This window comes from Serinus canaria, chromosome 11 (assembly GCF_022539315.1).
Source record: "Serinus canaria isolate serCan28SL12 chromosome 11, serCan2020, whole genome shotgun sequence".
Lineage (NCBI taxonomy): Eukaryota > Metazoa > Chordata > Aves > Passeriformes > Fringillidae > Serinus > Serinus canaria.
The window spans coordinates 12,905,709-12,924,016 of NC_066325.1; the positions used below are offsets into that span (position 1 = coordinate 12,905,709).

Consider the following 18,308-nt stretch of genomic DNA (forward strand, 5'->3'; position numbering starts at 1 on the left):
CACCCATTGCAGAGCCTTTTTCCTTCACTTGCCATTACATATAGCCTTTTTTACACACCAAGTGCAGGCTCACTGCAACACCTGGTGCACACCCTTCAGCGCACATCTGTTGCACGCCTGTTCCGCTCCCCTTACCCTTTGTCGCCCTTGGTCACAGCCCCCGGGCCGGTGTCACAGCCCCCGGGCCGGTGTCACAGCCGTTCCTCTCCCTTTACACGCACCGGGCTCACCCCGCGCCCCCGTGCCCGTCCCGACCTTCGCCAGGGACCCCGCCCCTTTCCCCACCCCTCGCCCTGGGCCCCGCCCCCGGGCGGGCGCAGCCAATGGGGGCGGGCGGAGCGGCCGGGCCGGGCGCGCGCGGCGCTATAACGATCCCTACGGCGCCGCCGCCGCCCGCGCGCCCTGGCCCCGCCGCCCCCGGCCCGGCCCGGCCCTCGGCCCCGCACCCGGCCCGCTGCGGCCGGAGCGGCCCCGCGGGAAGATGAACTACCTGGTGAGCGGGGGCACGGGGGAGGACACGGGGGGCGTGTGCGGGGATAGGTAGGGTGCGGGGAAACGGCTGCTGGGGGGCCCTGTTTTAGGAGGAGGACGAGGAGGCGGAGGAAGGCCTCAGCCCCCTCAGCTCGGTCCGGGCAGGGCCTCTCCTGTGCGGCCGATTCCACTGGCGTGACCTTGGCCGAGCTCCCCCGCTCCGAGACGGCCAGGCCTTGCCTGCCCCCTCCCTCCCTCCTGCCGGGTCAGGGAGCTGCGGGACTCGCGGGGGGGCCAGCGGCGGCCAGGGGCATCCCCAGGCCTCTGTCCCACCGGACGGGGCTGCACCGGCGGCGGGCAGGGCCGCGGGACAGCCGGGAGTCCGGCCCTGGCGTACGGGCGGGCCGCGACCTGTCCCGCCGCCGCGGCCCCGAGCAGCGCTGGCAGGTGCCGCCAAAGCCCGGCTGGGGGACCCCGCGGGGTGGAAGGGGCTTGGGCCCGACTACGGGTGCCGTGCGATGGCCACGGCCACGGCTGACTCACCGCCCCGGCACTTCCTCCCAGTCGGCGGAGGGAAGGGGCGGGAGAGGCAGAGGAGGCCCCCCGAAACCGGGGAGGCGGAAGGGCCCGGCCCCTTCCCAGCACCACCTCTGGGAAGGGTGGGTTTTGCTCCAGCGAGGAATCCCGCGGCGGCTGGAACGGGAGGATCCAGCTGGCGGGAGCTGCGCGGCGAAGCCCCCGGCCCGCGGGGCTCCGTCCCGGTGCTGAGCTGCCGCCCTGCTGTCGCCCGCCGGGATGACGCCCCACCGGCCGGCGGGGACCGGCTCACCGCCCCGGCGCGGGGCTCTCTTCCAGAACGTGCTGGCCAAGGCGCTGTACGACAACGTGGCCGAGTCCCCGGACGAGCTCTCCTTCCGCAAGGGCGACATCATGACGGTGCTGGAGCGCAACACGCAGGGGCTGGATGGCTGGTGGCTCTGTTCGCTCCATGGCCGGCAGGGCATCGTTCCCGGGAACCGCCTCAAGATTCTCGTGGGGATGTACGACAAGAAGCAGCCGCAGCAGCAAGCGCCTGCCCCGGCACAGGGACAGCCACCGCCGCAGCCATCTGTACCCCAGCCGGCTCTGGCCTTCCACCACCAAGGGGGCTACACCCCACTGTCGCCCGCCTCGCAGTACACCCCCATGCACCCTGCTTATGCCCCCCAAGGGGACAATGTCTATCTGATGCCAGTCCCCAACAAGGGACAGCAGGGTCTGTACCCGGGCTCAGCACCCACTGGACAGTTTCCTCCTGCCCCAGCTAAGCAGCCTTCCACCTACCCGAAGCAGGCACCTCCCCACACCTTCCCCAACCCGGGCCAGGAAATCTACCAGGTTCCCCCCTCCCTGGGCCAGGCAGCAGAGGCATACCCAGGAGGCTCTGCCAGTCCCCCCCAGGATGTCTACCAGGTTCCTCCTTCAGCTGGTCAGGCTCAAGAAATCTACCAGGTGCCACCGTCATTGGACATGAGAAGCTGGGAAGGGCACAAGCCCCAGGGAAAGGTAGGATGGGGAGACTGCACTTGGGAGTGTGTTGTGTTTGTGGGGTGCTTTGTGGTCCATAGGTACAAGCGGGTGGCACAGCTTGGGCTTCTCAGCTTGCTACGCTTGGAGCAGGCAGCCCCTGTGCCCATTGCTGGGGTTGTGTGGGCATCCTTGCCCACACTGCTGGCAGGAGTGGATGCACTGGGAGAGTCCCTGCAGTGGCTGAGGTGCCCTGGTGGGTGTGAGCTACCCTTCTGGGGCCTGGCACAGCATTCAGCACTCTGGTCCTTGTGGTCTCTTATGTGGGCTCTGCTGGTGTCACCCAGGGCATGGCAGTGTATTTGGTATGGGCATGGAATGTTGGTAACCCAAGAGCTATTTTGGGGTGCCAGGTTCTGGAGCTGTGGAAGTAGCTGTGGTACCCAGCACAATGCTGTGAGATTTTGTTCCTCCTGGGAGCGCGCACAGGAACAGACAGGCAGTGCCAGCATTTCCCGACTGTGCCAGGCAGCCTGCCAGTACTTGCTAGGTACGCTGGTGAGGCAAGGGTGAGGCACCAGGCTGTCCCCAGCATGGAGCCTGAGGGCTCCATCCCGGACACCAGCCTCCTGGCTCTGCCCCTACCCTGGCACGTCATCCCAGGGAAGAGGAGTGAGGTGCTTTCCAGTATCATGTTTTCTGGGAAGGCTACTCCAACTCATACCCCTGGGAAGCAGCCAGTGAGGGGAGGGAGCTGCCAAATCACAGCCAGGGCACAAGGAACATCCGAAAAGGAAGAACCAGCCCAACACCTCAGCCCTCCTTGGCCCTGGTTGGGCAGGGTGCCATTACCCTCCGGGTTTGGTTATTTTCCGCTCTGGTGTCACCATGAAATGACCCATTCAGGCATGGAGCTGCGGGTAGGGAGGAATCTCCAGGTGCTGGCAGACCCTGGCCCTTGCCTGGATCAGCCGTTGCTTTCTGCTTGCCACGGCTGTGCCGGCCGGGCTTTGTCTCTCGCTGAGACTCTATCGCTGCTATAAATAACCGGTGATATCATCCCGTCCCCGGCATCGCCGCACACCCAGCCGGGGAGCGCCCTCCCGTGGCACTAGGCACACCCTGATTCCAGGCAATCCAGTACAGAATCCAGCAACCATCCTCTCTCTGGCCCCGTTGCCGGGTTTTGGGGGAATGATGCAGGGTGGGAGATGCTCGGTAGTGTCCACATCGTGTCTTTTCCCTCTTTCCAGGTGCTGGTGCCCACCCGTGTGGGCCAGGTGTATGTCTATGACTCCCCCAAGGGTGAGCAGGTTGAGTACGATTTCCCTCGACACCTAATCTCCACGGGCTCCCAAGAGATCTATGATGTGCCACCTGTCCGAGGAGGGGTCCCGAGCCAGTTCAGCCAAGAGGTGAGGCTGCTTGAAGTGTTAGGGGGGAATCTCTGGCTCTGCCCTTAAGAATGGGAGATGATCTGTCACAGCCTGAGATCCATACCAGGCAAAATTGCACCTAAAACTATACTTTATGGACCTCAGTGCCACTTCTGAGCACCTCCACCATTCCCAGCTGGTCCCTGAGAGGAGGTGGGTGGCCACACCATCTCTTGACACATTGTCCTCTGTTCCCCCTCTCCAGGTCTATGACACTCCTCCCATGGCAGTGAAGGGTCCCAATGGGCAGGACCCAGGGCAAGAGATCTACGACGTGCCCCCCAGTGTGGAGAAGAACTTGCACCAGACTGTAAGTGCTGCTGGGAAGCTCCCAGCTTCTTTGTGTAAAAATGACATTTTACAGGGAAAAATTTTTTACAGGGAAAAAAATAATTTACTAGATCAGTCTCCCCAAAGATGTGGTGATGTCCCTGGCACTGGAAACTTGCAGAATGCTAAGGAATGGGTTGCTGGGTGTTCACATCCAGGGGATGAGGTTGGACCAGATGATCTTTAAAAGTCCCTTCCAACCTGGGCTGCTCTAGGATTTTTTGGTTCCTGTACCAAAGGGCAGGGGCACCCCTGGGGTGCATGGCTTCATCCCAGTGCAATCTCGGATGCTCATTGCTGCCACTTGCATGCCCTGCAGCTCGGGGCAGCTAGCCTGTGCCTCCACACCTGCCCCAGACCACCTCTCTCAGCAGTGCTGACAGTGACACTCCTCTGCCCTTGCAGGTGTACGATGTCCCCCCATCAGTGAGCAAGGACGTGCCAGATGGGCCAGCGCGGGAGGAGACCTACGATGTGCCACCCGCCTTTGCCAAGCAGAAGGCCTTTGACCCCGCTCGCCACCCCCTGATCCTGGCCCAGCAGGAGCCCTACTTGCCAGAGGATGTCTACGATGTGCCCCCAGCAGCTGGGAAAGGTGCTTCTGAGCTGCCACTCTCCCATGAGATCTATGATGTGCCCCCCAGCCTCAAGAAGCTGGGGGGATCCACCTTCCCCTCCCAGGAGGTGTATGATGTGCCCCGGGACCTGCACGCCCCAGGCAAAGGCTCTGTAGACACAGAGGGCGAGTACATCTATGATGTCCCACCACAAGTAGACCGCGAGGCCAAAGGTGCTGATGCCAAGCGCCTCTCGGCTTCCAGCACAGGCAGCACCCGCAGCAACATCTCCACATCCTCGCTGGACGTGGTGCCTGTGAAGGAGCCGGCTAAGGGAGCCGGCAAGGAGTTCTCCCTGGACTTGGATGCCGCCATGGAGACACTGGCCAAGCTCCAGAGTGGCGTCAGCAGCGCTGTCTCCTACCTCATGTCCTTTATCAGCACCAACTGGCGCAGCCCTGAGCACATGGAGGCCAATGCTGCCAACATCCGTGGGGCAGCTGAGGGTGTCCGGACGGCCCTCCGGGACCTGCTGGAGTTTGCCCGGGGGGCAGTGGGCAATGCTGCCCAGGCCTCTGACCGCTCTCTCTACACCAAGCTCAGCAAGCAGCTGCAGAAGATGGAGGAGGTCTACCAGGCCCTGGCACGGCACGGCCAAGCGCTGGACGCCTGCCACTGGGCCCCCAGTGCTCTGGCCAGCAGCAAGCCAGGCACAGATGACTTGGAGCACTTCATCATGCACTCGCGTGGTGTTCCTGATGACACTAAGCAGTTGGCTTCCTTCCTGCATGGCAATGCCTCTCTTCTCTTCAAACGGACAAAGCCGGCGGTGGAGAGTGGAGGCCATGGGCCCCCTCACCCCTCCGACAAGGCCAGCAGCATCCAGTCACGGCCCCTTCCCTCCCCTCCCAAGTTGCTGGCCCAGGAGTCACCTGACGGGCCCTATGAGAACAGTGAGAGCGGCTGGATGGAGGATTATGACTATGTCCATCTCCAGGTGGGCATGGATATGGGGGCTCCTTGCCACAGGGAGTGTTTATGATGGTGGCTCTCTGGCACAGGGGGGATTAGGCAGCTCTGCTTCTGCCTATGTTTTGCTCTTACCCTCCTGCTTGAGGGCTTTGTAGACCAGAGATGTCCCAGGGCAGGTGGGAGCTCTCTGGCAAGGCTGATGTTGCTGACCCCTTCCATGTCATGCCCCTGCAGGGCAAAGAGGAGTTTGAGAAGACCCAGAAGGAGCTGTTGGAGAAAGGCAACATCATCCGGCAGAGCAAGGACCAGCTAGAGCACCAGCAGGTAAGGGCACTGGGGCAGGCAGGTGGGTGCCACTATGCACAAGGTGCCATGTCTTGCTTCTGTTGTAACCTCTGCTGCTGGTCTGACCACAGCCCTCTTCCCTGGATGTTCTTATGGTGCATTCTACCTTGCCTTCCGTACCAGTGCTATGCTAGTAAAGAGGGGAGTAGGCACTTTGGTCCTGGAGAGGAGCCTAGCATGGCTGTCCTGGGGCTGGTGCTGTCTCTCACTGTGTTCCCTGGGGCTGGTGGCCATGGCCACCTGTGCTGGTGGCTCCATGGAGGGGGAGCAGGTGCTGGCTCAGTGGCCACCCTGCCCCACGCCTGTCTCTCCCACAGCTGAAGCAGTTTGAGCGGCTGGAGCAGGAGGTGACGCGCCCCATCGACAATGACCTGTCCAACTGGAGCCCCCCCCAGCACTACAGCCCCGCGCGGGGCGGTGGGACACTGTGTCCTGCTGACCGCCAGCTCCTCCTCTTCTACCTGGAGCAGTGCGAGGCCAACCTCACCACACTCACCAATGCTGTCGATGCCTTCTTCACTGCTGTCAGCACCAACCAACCTCCCAAGATCTTTGTGGCCCACAGCAAGTTTGTCATCCTCAGTGCCCATAAGCTTGTCTTTATTGGGGACACGCTGTCCCGCCAGGCCAAGGCCCAGGACGTCCAGCACAAGGTGATGCACTACAGCAACCTCCTCTGTGAGATGCTCAAGGAGATCGTGATGACCACCAAGGCAGCCGCCCTCCACTACCCGTCTCCTTCCGCCTCCAAGGACATGGTGGAGCGTGTCAAGGACCTCGCCAACAGCACGCAGCAGTTCAGGATGGTGCTGGGCCAGCTAGCAGCCATGTGATGGCCTCAGGGGTACTGTCCCCTATCTCTGGCCCCCACCCTTCCCCAGACATGCATTTCCCTCCATGCAAGTCCTCTCCACCCGGTGTAAGCAGACATGTACATAGAGACTCCCATGCACACCGGGGGACTGGGGCTCTCTGGGAATAGAGGTGAGGGGCTGCAGCCATCATACCACTTCCTCCTCCCTCTGGCCAGGGGCTAGGAATGGTTTGAGCTGTGCCCATAATGAAGCAAAGCTGCGAGATGGATCTATGTCCACTCCTTCCCCACTGTCCTCTCTCCATATAAAACCGGCAGCCAGTTCTGGGCTGAAGGGCATGGGGCCATGTCTCTGGTGAGTCAAGGATGTGCCTGGCAACTTGAGCTGCCCTTTGTGATGCTGTGGCTGCTCTGTTCTCGGGAGGACTCTACTGTGGACTCTGGAGAACTTCACGGTGGCCAGGAGATTCTAATGGTGTGGAAGCCATCCCCTGTGATGGTGGGACAGTGTAACAGAGATGGGTTGTACTGTCGCCTTGTGTGCTGGAGGCTGGGGATAGGGGTCCCCAGGGGGGTTAGGGGTTGTGGGGAGCTGCTGGGGCAGGAAGGGGCTGACTTGTGCGTTCTCACGTCTTGGGTTGTGCTACAGCACCAGCTGTAACCGAAACGTGAACCGAAATTGGTGCCTTTTGAACACAGGGGAAGCTTCCGCTGGTTCCCGGAGCTACCACGTGGCAGCCCCCTCCAAAACTTGGCCCCAAGTCCCTCAGCAGTATAAAGATTTGCCTAGAAACTCCCCTTATCTCCTGGGTATCTGTGTGTGCCTGCTGGGGCAAGGGAGAGGCCCTGTGGCAGGGCTAGGGAGATCCTATCCTAAAAAACTCCTAGCCTTTGGAGACCGCTGGTGCACAGAGAGTTACTGGGACACAAGGGAGGGGCCTAAGAGGATTGGTGGGAAATGAGGGGTGGCAGTGCAGGGAACTGGGGCCATATGGCCCTAGAACCAATATCAGATGAGTGTCCCTCTCAGCACCTTGCCAGGGGTAATGGACAACATTGGACCTATGGGTGTGATGAGGCAGAGAAGATGGTAGTCCATGGCCCCAAGCATTCCTGGTCCTGGCTATCCATCCCCTCCTAAACCTCAGGAACTATGGCACCCTCTCTGCTACTGCCCTGCAATCAGCACACCTATGGACACGCCACAATCCTCAAGTGTGTCCTCATCACCAGCCCCCACACTGCTGTCACCCCCAGCCCCATGACTTCCCTCACACCCACGGTACCGACAGGGAACCAGAGCCCAGTGCCACGCAGGTGCTTATTGAGGGCCTTGTGGGTGACACCGGGCTCCACAGTCACTGAGAAGTCCTCGAGGCTCAGCTCTGCGATGGCATCCATGCGGCTCAGGTCAAAGCAGACACCACCCTGGCACAGGGGCACCCAGGGGTCTGGGCACGGCCGGGCACCGGGAGCCCCTGGGGGGGGTCAGAGGGGCCGGGGCAGCCCATACCTGCACGGCATTGACGCCTCCTTCCAGGCCGGTACCGGTGCCGAAGGGCACCATGGGCACACGGCAGCGGTGGCAGAGGGCTGCCAGCTCCTGCACCTGCCCCACCGCCTGGGGCCACACCACAACGTCCGGGGGGGCACAGCTGGGGGACAGACAGCACCACTGGCCAACTGACTTATCCACTTGACCCTCCCCATGGCCCTTGCCCAGCCTGGCACTTGTCACACGCCCCTTGCCTTCCCCACGGCCCCTTGTCTACCCAAATATTTCCCATTCCCAGACCCGGCCCCTCCCCTATGACCCCTTCTTTTTCCAATGGCTGTTGCCTTGCCCGGATCTCTTCTCTTCCCTACGACCCTTCCCGTGGACCTTCCCCTCCCCAGGGCTCCCAGCTCCAGGGGCACTCACGGGTGCATGGACTCATCATGGCCGTGCTGCTCCCGCACTGCTGGGGCCGTGGAGACATTGGGGGCCCCGACCACGGACTTCAGGGCCTCCACGAAGTCAGGGGGCAGCGAGGGCTGCGGGGGGAACAACGAGCACCCGTCAGGGATGCCCTGGGAGGGTCTGATCGCAGGCACGAGGCCAAGTGACCACATCAGGACCTGAGTGGCCTTTAGAGCCCCGGCCCCACCTTGGAGCAGCAGCTGCGGCGCCCCAGGGCTGCCGCTAGCGCCAGCACCCTCCGCAGGGCCATGTTGCAACACGGGACAAGAACGGGAACATGGGAACTGCACAGGACCGGGACATTGCCCTCCCCCCGCAGCCTGTCTGTCCCTCCCCCATGCTGACACCTTAAGGTGGCTCCAGCCACACGGAGTGCGTCCCTGGTAGAGGGACCTGGATCCCACCAGTGCCTGTGCTCCTGTTCCATGCTGTCCCCTGCCTGGGATGAGTCACTGCATTCACCACGGCCCCTACCTTCACAGGTGTCCCCATGCCTGCTCAAGTATCCCCGCAGCTGGTCAGGGGTCCATGACCCCATAGGAGACCACATGTCCCCACGCTCCTCCCTTCCCAGACAGGAGTCACCATGTCCCACTGCCCATCTGTCCCTGTTCCCAGCCAGCTGTCCCCATGCCCCCTGTCCTTCTGTCCTCGTTCCCAGCCAGGTGTCCCCATGCCACTCAGCACTCCTCGACTGGTGTCCTCATGCCCAGAGAACTGACCCCAGCCCACCGCATGCCCCCATCCTCAGCCGGGGGTCTCCTGGCCACCCGCCTGCCCCCTGCCCCGCTCCCGTGCATCCCGGCACGGTGACAAGGACACAGTGTGCTCAGGGGGTGGCAGCGTTTATTGCGGGCCTCAGTTGGCCTCCAGGATGGAGTTGATCCAGTCGCGAAGCTTGGTGACACGGGCGTACACGGTGGGCGTCTTGGTGCTGCAGGTGCTGCTGCCCCAGGAGACGATGCCGACCAGGTTCCAGGCGCCGTCCTTATGGCACACCAGCGGGCCCCCGGAGTCGCCCTGCACGGGGCAGCGGGTGAGCGCCGGGGCGGGACCCGGGGCCGCCGCGGGCAGCGCGGGCCGGGGGCACCTACCATGCAGGAAGAGGCTCCGTCGGCACCGGCACAGACCATCACGTCGCGGATACGGAAGCCCCAGAACTCCTTGCACTGGGTGTTGGTGAGCAAGGGCAGAGCCGCCTGCTGCAGCACGGCCGGAGTGTGTGAGGCTGCGGGCAGAGGGGAGCGTCAGCGCCGGCACCGGGAGCGGAGCGGGAGTGGCGAAGGAGCTGGGACAGGGAGGGTGGGACCATGATGATGGTGGAGATGCAGACAGGCTTGGGGATTGGTGATGGCATGAGGAATGGGACTGGGATGGGGATTCAGATTGAGATTTGCATGGGGATCTGGATGGGAGGTTGCCATGAGCAATTATGATTCAGATGAGGACAGGCACTGACCATATGGATGAGGAAGGGACAGGCAAGTCAGCGGACAAGGATGGGCATGGAGATGGGGATTTGGATGAGCCAGGGGATGGGAATGGGAATGGGGACAAGAAAGTGCAGTTACCGCTGGAGTCAGTGAGCCCCCAGCCAGTGGTGACGCAGGTCATTCCCCCCGGGAATTCATCGGTGGCCTTGGGCAGGCAGACGGGGGACACGCGATCCGACAGCTGCGCCGGAGTGGCCAGTTTGATCAGGGCGATGTCGTCGCGGATGGTCAGCATGTTGAACTTGGGGTTCTTGAAGACCTGAAGCACGCAGCAATGCTCTCAGCACCTGCACCCCATGCCAGTGTGCCAGGCACTGGGCACTCCACAGGGATTGGTAAGGACCTTGGGGACCAACAGGGACCCTGGGGGGCTGCTCCTGTGGGCCCCGTGATGGCAGGGTGTCTGAGCTGCAGGGCCCAGCCCCTGGGATGCTGGGGAGCAGGGACACCCCTGGTCATGTCCCCAGGCCGGGATGGAATGGGCCCTGAGGCCTGAGCCCCTATCCCTTGGGAGTTCCTGGGAACATGGGGACATCCAGGGGACCTGACCTGAAGGATGAGTGGGAGCAGGGACACCCCAGGGGATTGCAGTGCAGGGATGTGGGACACCACGGACACCCCGGGGAACTCTGACCCTCCGGATAAGAGGAACCGGGGACTCCTCAGGAGCACAAACCCCAGCACAAGCGGGACCCGGACATAAGCCCCCAGGCCGCCTCTGGTGGCCGTGGGATCCCGCAGGCACGCAGATCCCGCCCAGGAGGTACCTTCTCGATTTTCAGTTCCTGCTGATCAGGGCCGGGTGCGTCCTGGTCGTAGGCGCCCACCACCACGGTGTCGGTTTTCCTGGGCACAGGCAGGCGCTGAGCACGGGACTCCGGCACGGGGACAGCGGGTTCCCAGGGCACCCTGTGCCCGTGCCCAGCCCCGGCCCGGCCGGCAGCAGAGCCGGTGCCTACCTGACGCCGCAGTGGGCAGCGGTGACCACCCAGTTCTCGCTGATCAGGGACCCGCCGCAGAAGTGGAAGCCGTTGTTGCGCTGCCGGGGAGAGAGCTGCCCTCAGCACCCGGCACCGCTGCCGGCGAGCTCCGTGCCCGGCCCCCGCACGGCGCCCACCCCTGCCCCCGGCCCGCCTCGGGCTCTCACCTGCAGGGACACCTGCCATGGCCAGGACCCTGGCACCGCCGCCTCCCCGTTGACAATGCGGGTGTAGCCACGGACGACGGGTGTGATGGCGGGCACGCCGCAGTCTGCGGGGCACAGGCGGCCGTGGGACGGCGGCTCCGGCCACCCCGGCCCCGTGTCCCCTCCCCACCACTCCCGCCCGACAGAGCCCCGAGCCCACCCCGCCAAGCCCCACGACCCCACGCACTCTCAGGGAGGGCGGCACGGGCAAAGCCCGCCAGAGCCAGGCAGCTCAACACCCACAGCAGAGCCATTGCCACTTGTGAGGACAGACCTGCCCGACCGACACCCGGTGGCTTTTATATGCACCCCTGGGCACCTCCCCACTGCCCCTGGCCTTGCCACCGCGGCCTTGGGAGATACTGTGGCAGCTGGAACTTTCCATGAAATGGCCTGGGAGCATGGCACCTGGAGCCACTACTGGAAACTTCTCACACAACCCCTTGGTGTCCCAGGCACCTGGACCTCTAGATGAACCCCTATCTGGGTGGCAGCCTGGAAGGGCTCTACAGACCCAGCCCTAGGTGATCTCTGTGGTCCTTCCAAACTCCACCACTCTGTGACAAATTGTGTGGGCAGCCCAGAAAACCCCACCATATCTTTAGCTACAACTGCAGCAGCCTGAGCAGCACATCAAGGGAGGGGATTCTGCTCCTCTACTCCACTATGCTGAGACCACGCATGCAGTGCTCTGTCCAGCTCTGGGAGCCCAATTATGAAGGACATGGGCCAGCTAGAATAATTCCAAGGACGTTTAGGAGCCAGCATTTAGTCCAGGCCGGTGCTGGCCGCAGCCATAGCCAAGGATACTGGCTCCAGGTGCCATGCTCCCAGGCCATTTCATGGAAAGTTCCAGCTGCCACAGTATCTCCCAAGGCCGCGGTGGCAAGGCCAGGGGCAGTGGGGAGGTGCCCAGGGGTGCATATAAAAGCCACCGGGTGTCGGTCGGGCAGGTCTGTCCTCACAAGTGGCAATGGCTCTGCTGTGGGTGTTGAGCTGCCTGGCTCTGGCGGGCTTTGCCCGTGCCGCCCTCCCTGAGAGTGCGTGGGGTCGTGGGGCTTGGCGGGGTGGGCTCGGGGCTCTGTCGGGCGGGAGTGGTGGGGAGGGGACACGGGGCCGGGGTGGCCGGAGCCGCCGTCCCACGGCCGCCTGTGCCCCGCAGACTGCGGCGTGCCCGCCATCACACCCGTCGTCCGTGGCTACACCCGCATTGTCAACGGGGAGGCGGCGGTGCCAGGGTCCTGGCCATGGCAGGTGTCCCTGCAGGTGAGAGCCCGAGGCGGGCCGGGGGCAGGGGTGGGCGCCGTGCGGGGGCCGGGCACGGAGCTCGCCGGCAGCGGTGCCGGGTGCTGAGGGCAGCTCTCTCCCCGGCAGCGCAACAACGGCTTCCACTTCTGCGGCGGGTCCCTGATCAGCGAGAACTGGGTGGTCACCGCTGCCCACTGCGGCGTCAGGTAGGCACCGGCTCTGCTGCCGGCCGGGCCGGGGCTGGGCACGGGCACAGGGTGCCCTGGGAACCCGCTGTCCCCGTGCCGGAGTCCCGTGCTCAGCGCCTGCCTGTGCCCAGGAAAACCGACACCGTGGTGGTGGGCGCCTACGACCAGGACGCACCCGGCCCTGATCAGCAGGAACTGAAAATCGAGAAGGTACCTCCTGGGCGGGATCTGCGTGCCTGCGGGATCCCACGGCCACCAGAGGCGGCCTGGGGGCTTATGTCCGGGTCCCGCTTGTGCTGGGGTTTGTGCTCCTGAGGAGTCCCCGGTTCCTCTTATCCGGAGGGTCAGAGTTCCCCGGGGTGTCCGTGGTGTCCCACATCCCTGCACTGCAATCCCCTGGGGTGTCCCTGCTCCCACTCATCCTTCAGGTCAGGTCCCCTGGATGTCCCCATGTTCCCAGGAACTCCCAAGGGATAGGGGCTCAGGCCTCAGGGCCCATTCCATCCCGGCCTGGGGACATGACCAGGGGTGTCCCTGCTCCCCAGCATCCCAGGGGCTGGGCCCTGCAGCTCAGACACCCTGCCATCACGGGGCCCACAGGAGCAGCCCCCCCAGGGTCCCTGTTGGTCCCCAAGGTCCTTACCAATCCCTGTGGAGTGCCCAGTGCCTGGCACACTGGCATGGGGTGCAGGTGCTGAGAGCATTGCTGCGTGCTTCAGGTCTTCAAGAACCCCAAGTTCAACATGCTGACCATCCGCGACGACATCGCCCTGATCAAACTGGCCACTCCGGCGCAGCTGTCGGATCGCGTGTCCCCCGTCTGCCTGCCCAAGGCCACCGATGAATTCCCGGGGGGAATGACCTGCGTCACCACTGGCTGGGGGCTCACTGACTCCAGCGGTAACTGCACTTTCTTGTCCCCATTCCCATTCCCATCCCCTGGCTCATCCAAATCCCCATCCCCATGCCCATCCTTGTCCGCTGACTTGCCTGTCCCTTCCTCATCCATATGGTCAGTGCCTGTCCTCATCTGAATCATAATTGCTCATGGCAACCTCCCATCCAGATCCCCATGCAAATCTCAATCTGAATCCCCATCCCAGTCCCATTCCTCATGCCATCACCAATCCCCAAGCCTGTCTGCATCTCCACCATCATCATGGTCCCACCCTCCCTGTCCCAGCTCCTTCGCCACTCCCGCTCCGCTCCCGGTGCCGGCGCTGACGCTCCCCTCTGCCCGCAGCCTCACACACTCCGGCCGTGCTGCAGCAGGCGGCTCTGCCCTTGCTCACCAACACCCAGTGCAAGGAGTTCTGGGGCTTCCGTATCCGCGACGTGATGGTCTGTGCCGGTGCCGACGGAGCCTCTTCCTGCATGGTAGGTGCCCCCGGCCCGCGCTGCCCGCGGCGGCCCCGGGTCCCGCCCCGGCGCTCACCCGCTGCCCCGTGCAGGGCGACTCCGGGGGCCCGCTGGTGTGCCATAAGGACGGCGCCTGGAACCTGGTCGGCATCGTCTCCTGGGGCAGCAGCACCTGCAGCACCAAGACGCCCACCGTGTACGCCCGTGTCACCAAGCTTCGCGACTGGATCAACTCCATCCTGGAGGCCAACTGAGGCCCGCAATAAACGCTGCCACCCCCTGAGCACACTGTGTCCTTGTCACCGTGCCGGGATGCACGGGAGCGGGGCAGGGGGCAGGCGGGTGGCCAGGAGACCCCCGGCTGAGGATGGGGGCATGCGGTGGGCTGGGGTCAGTTCTCTGGGCATGAGGACACCAGTCGAGGAGTGCTGAGTGGCATGGGGACACCTGGCTGGGAACGAGGACAGAAGGACAGGGGGCATGGGGACAGCTGGCTGGGAACAGGGACAGATGGGCAGTGGGACATGGTGACTCCTGTCTGGGAAGGGAGGAGCGTGGGGACATGTGGTCTCCTATGGGGTCATGGACCCCTGACCAGCTGCGGGGATACTTGAGCAGGCATGGGGACACCTGTGAAGGTAGGGGCCGTGGTGAATGCAGTGACTCATCCCAGGCAGGGGACAGCATGGAACAGGAGCACAGGCACTGGTGGGATCCAGGTCCCTCTACCAGGGACGCACTCCGTGTGGCTGGAGCCACCTTAAGGTGTCAGCATGGGGGAGGGACAGACAGGCTGCGAGGGGAGGGCAATGTCCCGGTCCTGTGCAGTTCCCATGTTCCCGTTCTTGTCCCGTGTTGCAACATGGCCCTGCGGAGGGTGCTGGCGCTAGCGGCAGCCCTGGGGCGCCGCAGCTGCTGCTCCAAGGTGGGGCCGGGGCTCTAAAGGCCACTCAGGTCCTGATGTGGTCACTTGGCCTCGTGCCTGCGATCAGACCCTCCCAGGGCATCCCTGACGGGTGCTCGTTGTTCCCCCCGCAGCCCTCGCTGCCCCCTGACTTCGTGGAGGCCCTGAAGTCCGTGGTCGGGGCCCCCAATGTCTCCACGGCCCCAGCAGTGCGGGAGCAGCACGGCCATGATGAGTCCATGCACCCGTGAGTGCCCCTGGAGCTGGGAGCCCTGGGGAGGGGAAGGTCCACGGGAAGGGTCGTAGGGAAGAGAAGAGATCCGGGCAAGGCAACAGCCATTGGAAAAAGAAGGGGTCATAGGGGAGGGGCCGGGTCTGGGAATGGGAAATATTTGGGTAGACAAGGGGCCGTGGGGAAGGCAAGGGGCGTGTGACAAGTGCCAGGCTGGGCAAGGGCCATGGGGAGGGTCAAGTGGATAAGTCAGTTGGCCAGTGGTGCTGTCTGTCCCCCAGCTGTGCCCCCCCGGACGTTGTGGTGTGGCCCCAGGCGGTGGGGCAGGTGCAGGAGCTGGCAGCCCTCTGCCACCGCTGCCGTGTGCCCATGGTGCCCTTCGGCACCGGTACCGGCCTGGAAGGAGGCGTCAATGCCGTGCAGGTATGGGCTGCCCCGGCCCCTCTGACCCCCCCCAGGGGCTCCCGGTGCCCGGCCGTGCCCAGACCCCTGGGTGCCCCTGTGCCAGGGTGGTGTCTGCTTTGACCTGAGCCGCATGGATGCCATCGCAGAGCTGAGCCTCGAGGACTTCTCAGTGACTGTGGAGCCCGGTGTCACCCACAAGGCCCTCAATAAGCACCTGCGTGGCACTGGGCTCTGGTTCCCTGTCGGTACCGTGGGTGTGAGGGAAGTCATGGGGCTGGGGGTGACAGCAGTGTGGGGGCTGGGGATTCCTTTAGGCCTGGACATTATGGGAATATTGGGAGTGCTGTGGTGTCCATACATGTGCTGTGCTCCCAGGGTTGCCCATGTGAGTGGGAGTGCCATGGCCCCATTGCTTTTGGGGGTGCCCATAGTTTTGCTGAGGTTGAAGTCCCAGTGGTTTCCATGTGGGAGTGGACACCTTCCCCACCTGCCTCCCCTGTCCATCCCCTGCTTGCAGACCCTGGGGCGGACGCCTCGCTGTGTGGCATGGCAGCCACGGGAGCCTCGGGCACCAATGCCGTGCGCTACGGTACCATGCGCCCCAACGTGCTCAACCTGCGCGTGGTGCTGCCGGACGGGCGCTTGCTCCACACGGCCGGCCCTGGCCGCCAGCCCAGGTGGGCACTGGGAGGCTGGGGGGCTGTGCTGGGCTGGCCGTGTGCCACATGGGTGCCCGCTCACCAGCTCTGTGCAGGAAGCGGGCGGCCGGCTACGACCTGACCTCGCTCTTCGTGGGCTCTGAGGGCACCCTGGGCTTTCTGACTCAGGCCACGCTGCGCCTGCACCCGCTGCCCGAGGCCACTGCTGTCACCATCGCCTCCTTCCCCAGCGTGGGGGCGGCCGTGGCTTGCACCGTGCAGGTGCTGCAGGCTGCCGTGCCTGTGGCCCGCATCGGTGAGTGCCCGCAGCCAGAGGTGGGGGTCCAGGTGCCAGTGGTGGAGCCCAACACTGCCTCTTCCCACCCAGAGTTCCTGGATGAGGTGATGGCAGATGCCTGCGGCCGCTTCAGTGGGATGGGGCTGCCAGTGGCTGCTACACTCCTCCTGGAGCTGCATGGCTCCCGGCGTAGCCTGGCTGAGCAGCAGCAGCAGACAGGTATGGCTTGGAACAGGAAGGAGGGGGTGACTAGGGCTGGGGGCTGTGATGGACACCCAGGGATGAGGGATGGGTGGCCAGGGACTCTGGATCAGGGTGTTCTGAAGTGAAGCATGGTGCTGGGGGGCCATGATGTAGCACTGGGGTGAGTGATGGATGTCCAGGACATAGGACAGTGGACTAGGCATGTCCTGGGGTGAGGGATGGGTGCCCAGGGCTCGGTGGGGACTGGAGACCTTGAGGTCATCAGGATGAGGGACAAGTGACCAGAGCATAGAACTGGGGGCCTGGAGTCATGGACGGCTGCCTATGGATAGGGGATAGGAGACCAGGGGTGTCCTGAGGAGAGGCATAGGTGCCCAGGACCAGGGAGAGGGGACCAGCAATGGATGCTTGGGATGGGGACTGGGAAGGCACTACGGTGAGGGATGGGTGTGTGCTCTGGGGGTCTGCTGAGGGGCTCTTGAACATGGGAAGGAGGGGGGACTAGGGGTGTCACAGGGTGGTGGACAGGGTCCCTTGGACAAGGGACAGAGGGACCAGGAGTATCCCAGAATGTGGGATGGGTGGTTAGGATGGGCACTGGAGGTCGTGGGTAAGGGCTGGGCGCCTGGGGGATGCCACGGGTCCTGTCCCAGAGCTCCTGGTCACCTTCAGAGGAGATCGTGCAACAGAACGGGGGCTCCAGCCTGGCCTGGGCGGAGGGGCAGGAGGAGCGCGAGCAGCTCTGGACCATGCGCCACAACGCCTGGTACGCTGCCCTGGCCCTGCGGCCTGGCTGCCAGGTAGGCACAAGGGTGGGGATGATGGCAGGGAGGCCCACGGTGCTCTGAGTGCCACAGCTCTGCCCTCCCTGGCCCAGGGCTACTCCACGGACGTCTGTGTGCCCATCTCCCGCCTGCCTGATGTGGTGGTGGAGACCAAGCAGGACCTGCAGGCCTCCAGCCTCACCGGTCAGCAGGGCCACAGCCCCCTGGGACAGAGGGGATGGGGGTCACCATCCTCCACACCACAGCTCATCCACCCGTGGCCTTGCAGGACCCATGGTGGGACATGTGGGTGATGGCAACTTCCACTGCATCCTCGTCTTCAACTCCCAGGACCCGGAGGAGGCCCGGCGCATCCACGCCTTCACCCAGCGCCTGGGCAGGTGGGCCAGGGTGCTCTGGGGGGCCAGGCCTGGACGGACAGATGTCCCCATCCCCTGTCCTTCCTTGTCCCACAGGCGGGCACTGGCAGCAGGGGGCACCTGCACCGGGGAGCACGGCGTGGGGCTGGGCAAGCGGGGACTGCTGCAGGAGGAGCTGGGCCCGGAGGGCCTGGACACCCTGCGCTCCATCAAGGCTGCACTCGACCCCCACAACCTCATGAACCCCGGCAAGGTGCTCTGAGGGAGAGCACGAGCACTGAGCTGGCACTGGGGAGCCGCAGCCCCTGGAGTCAAGGCCAGGGCGGCCATGCTGCCCTGCAGTGCCACTGTATTGTCCCTACAAATCACCCCATCCCCACTTCTGGAGGTCAGGGATCCTCAAACCCCCAATAAACCCTTTGGACTCGCACTGTCCATGTGCTGCAAAGTTATTTAGAGGGGTAGGACCCCCCAGCCCCTTCCCAGGAGGCCCAGTCCCAGACAGTACACGCAGGGCAGGGCACTGTCAGGGTCCCACCTCAGCCACTTCCCCTGAGCTGCAGTGCTGCTGGTGCCAGGTGGGAGCTCTCTGGCACCTGCTGAGCATTACTGTGGCCA

At 64.1% G+C, this 18,308-nt stretch overlaps 5 protein-coding genes across 8 annotated transcripts; 3 read left to right on the plus strand and 2 right to left on the minus strand.

Annotated features, from left to right (window-relative positions):
• The first annotated feature begins 381 nt into the window (after positions 1–381).
• On the plus strand, positions 382–7,233 carry BCAR1 (BCAR1 scaffold protein, Cas family member). 2 transcript variants are annotated; one of them, XM_009090669.3, is made up of 7 exons: positions 382–493; positions 1,327–2,016; positions 3,231–3,392; positions 3,619–3,723; positions 4,149–5,297; positions 5,507–5,596; positions 5,935–7,233. In XM_009090669.3, the coding sequence occupies exons 1-7, from the start codon at positions 482–484 to the stop codon at positions 6,448–6,450; spliced, it is 2,724 nt and encodes a 907-aa protein (XP_009088917.1). In that variant the 5' UTR covers positions 382–481; the 3' UTR covers positions 6,451–7,233. The 2 variants fall into 2 exon arrangements, with proteins under 2 accessions (XP_009088917.1, XP_050834939.1); XM_050978982.1 differs by lacking the exon at positions 382–493 and having other exon boundaries at positions 1,267–2,016.
• A 95-nt stretch (positions 7,234–7,328) lies between these two features.
• LOC127060042 (probable D-lactate dehydrogenase, mitochondrial) lies at positions 7,329–8,683 on the minus strand. Its single transcript, XM_050978983.1, has 4 exons — positions 8,579–8,683; positions 8,353–8,465; positions 7,945–8,086; positions 7,329–7,859 (listed from the first exon to the last, which is right to left on the minus strand). The coding sequence occupies exons 1-4, from the start codon at positions 8,639–8,641 to the stop codon at positions 7,623–7,625; spliced, it is 555 nt and encodes a 184-aa protein (XP_050834940.1). The 5' UTR covers positions 8,642–8,683; the 3' UTR covers positions 7,329–7,622.
• A 537-nt stretch (positions 8,684–9,220) lies between these two features.
• On the minus strand, positions 9,221–11,324 carry LOC127060040 (chymotrypsinogen 2-like). 2 transcript variants are annotated; one of them, XM_050978974.1, is made up of 7 exons: positions 11,276–11,324; positions 11,032–11,135; positions 10,844–10,923; positions 10,652–10,730; positions 9,963–10,143; positions 9,486–9,619; positions 9,221–9,411 (listed from the first exon to the last, which is right to left on the minus strand). In XM_050978974.1, the coding sequence occupies exons 1-7, from the start codon at positions 11,322–11,324 to the stop codon at positions 9,250–9,252; spliced, it is 789 nt and encodes a 262-aa protein (XP_050834931.1). In that variant the 3' UTR covers positions 9,221–9,249. The 2 variants fall into 2 exon arrangements, with proteins under 2 accessions (XP_050834931.1, XP_050834930.1); XM_050978973.1 differs by having other exon boundaries at positions 11,258–11,324.
• Positions 11,325–12,043: 719 nt separating this feature from the next.
• On the plus strand, positions 12,044–14,148 carry LOC103816662 (chymotrypsinogen 2-like). Of its 2 annotated transcripts, none has more exons than XM_009090670.3 (7): positions 12,044–12,110; positions 12,233–12,336; positions 12,445–12,524; positions 12,638–12,716; positions 13,226–13,406; positions 13,750–13,883; positions 13,958–14,148. In XM_009090670.3, the coding sequence occupies exons 1-7, from the start codon at positions 12,044–12,046 to the stop codon at positions 14,117–14,119; spliced, it is 807 nt and encodes a 268-aa protein (XP_009088918.1). In that variant the 3' UTR covers positions 14,120–14,148. The 2 variants fall into 2 exon arrangements, with proteins under 2 accessions (XP_009088918.1, XP_030083488.1); XM_030227628.1 differs by having other exon boundaries at positions 12,044–12,092.
• A 526-nt stretch (positions 14,149–14,674) lies between these two features.
• Positions 14,675–18,120, plus strand: LOC103816824 (probable D-lactate dehydrogenase, mitochondrial). Its single transcript, XM_009090851.3, is given in 12 exon segments — positions 14,675–14,722; positions 14,725–14,790; positions 14,904–15,016; positions 15,283–15,424; positions 15,510–15,651; positions 15,924–16,083; positions 16,161–16,360; positions 16,433–16,561; positions 17,219–17,346; positions 17,424–17,514; positions 17,600–17,711; positions 17,787–18,120. Coding segments are annotated over 12 exon segments (1,497 nt in total). The 3' UTR covers positions 17,953–18,120.
• The last annotated feature ends 188 nt before the right edge of the window (positions 18,121–18,308 follow it).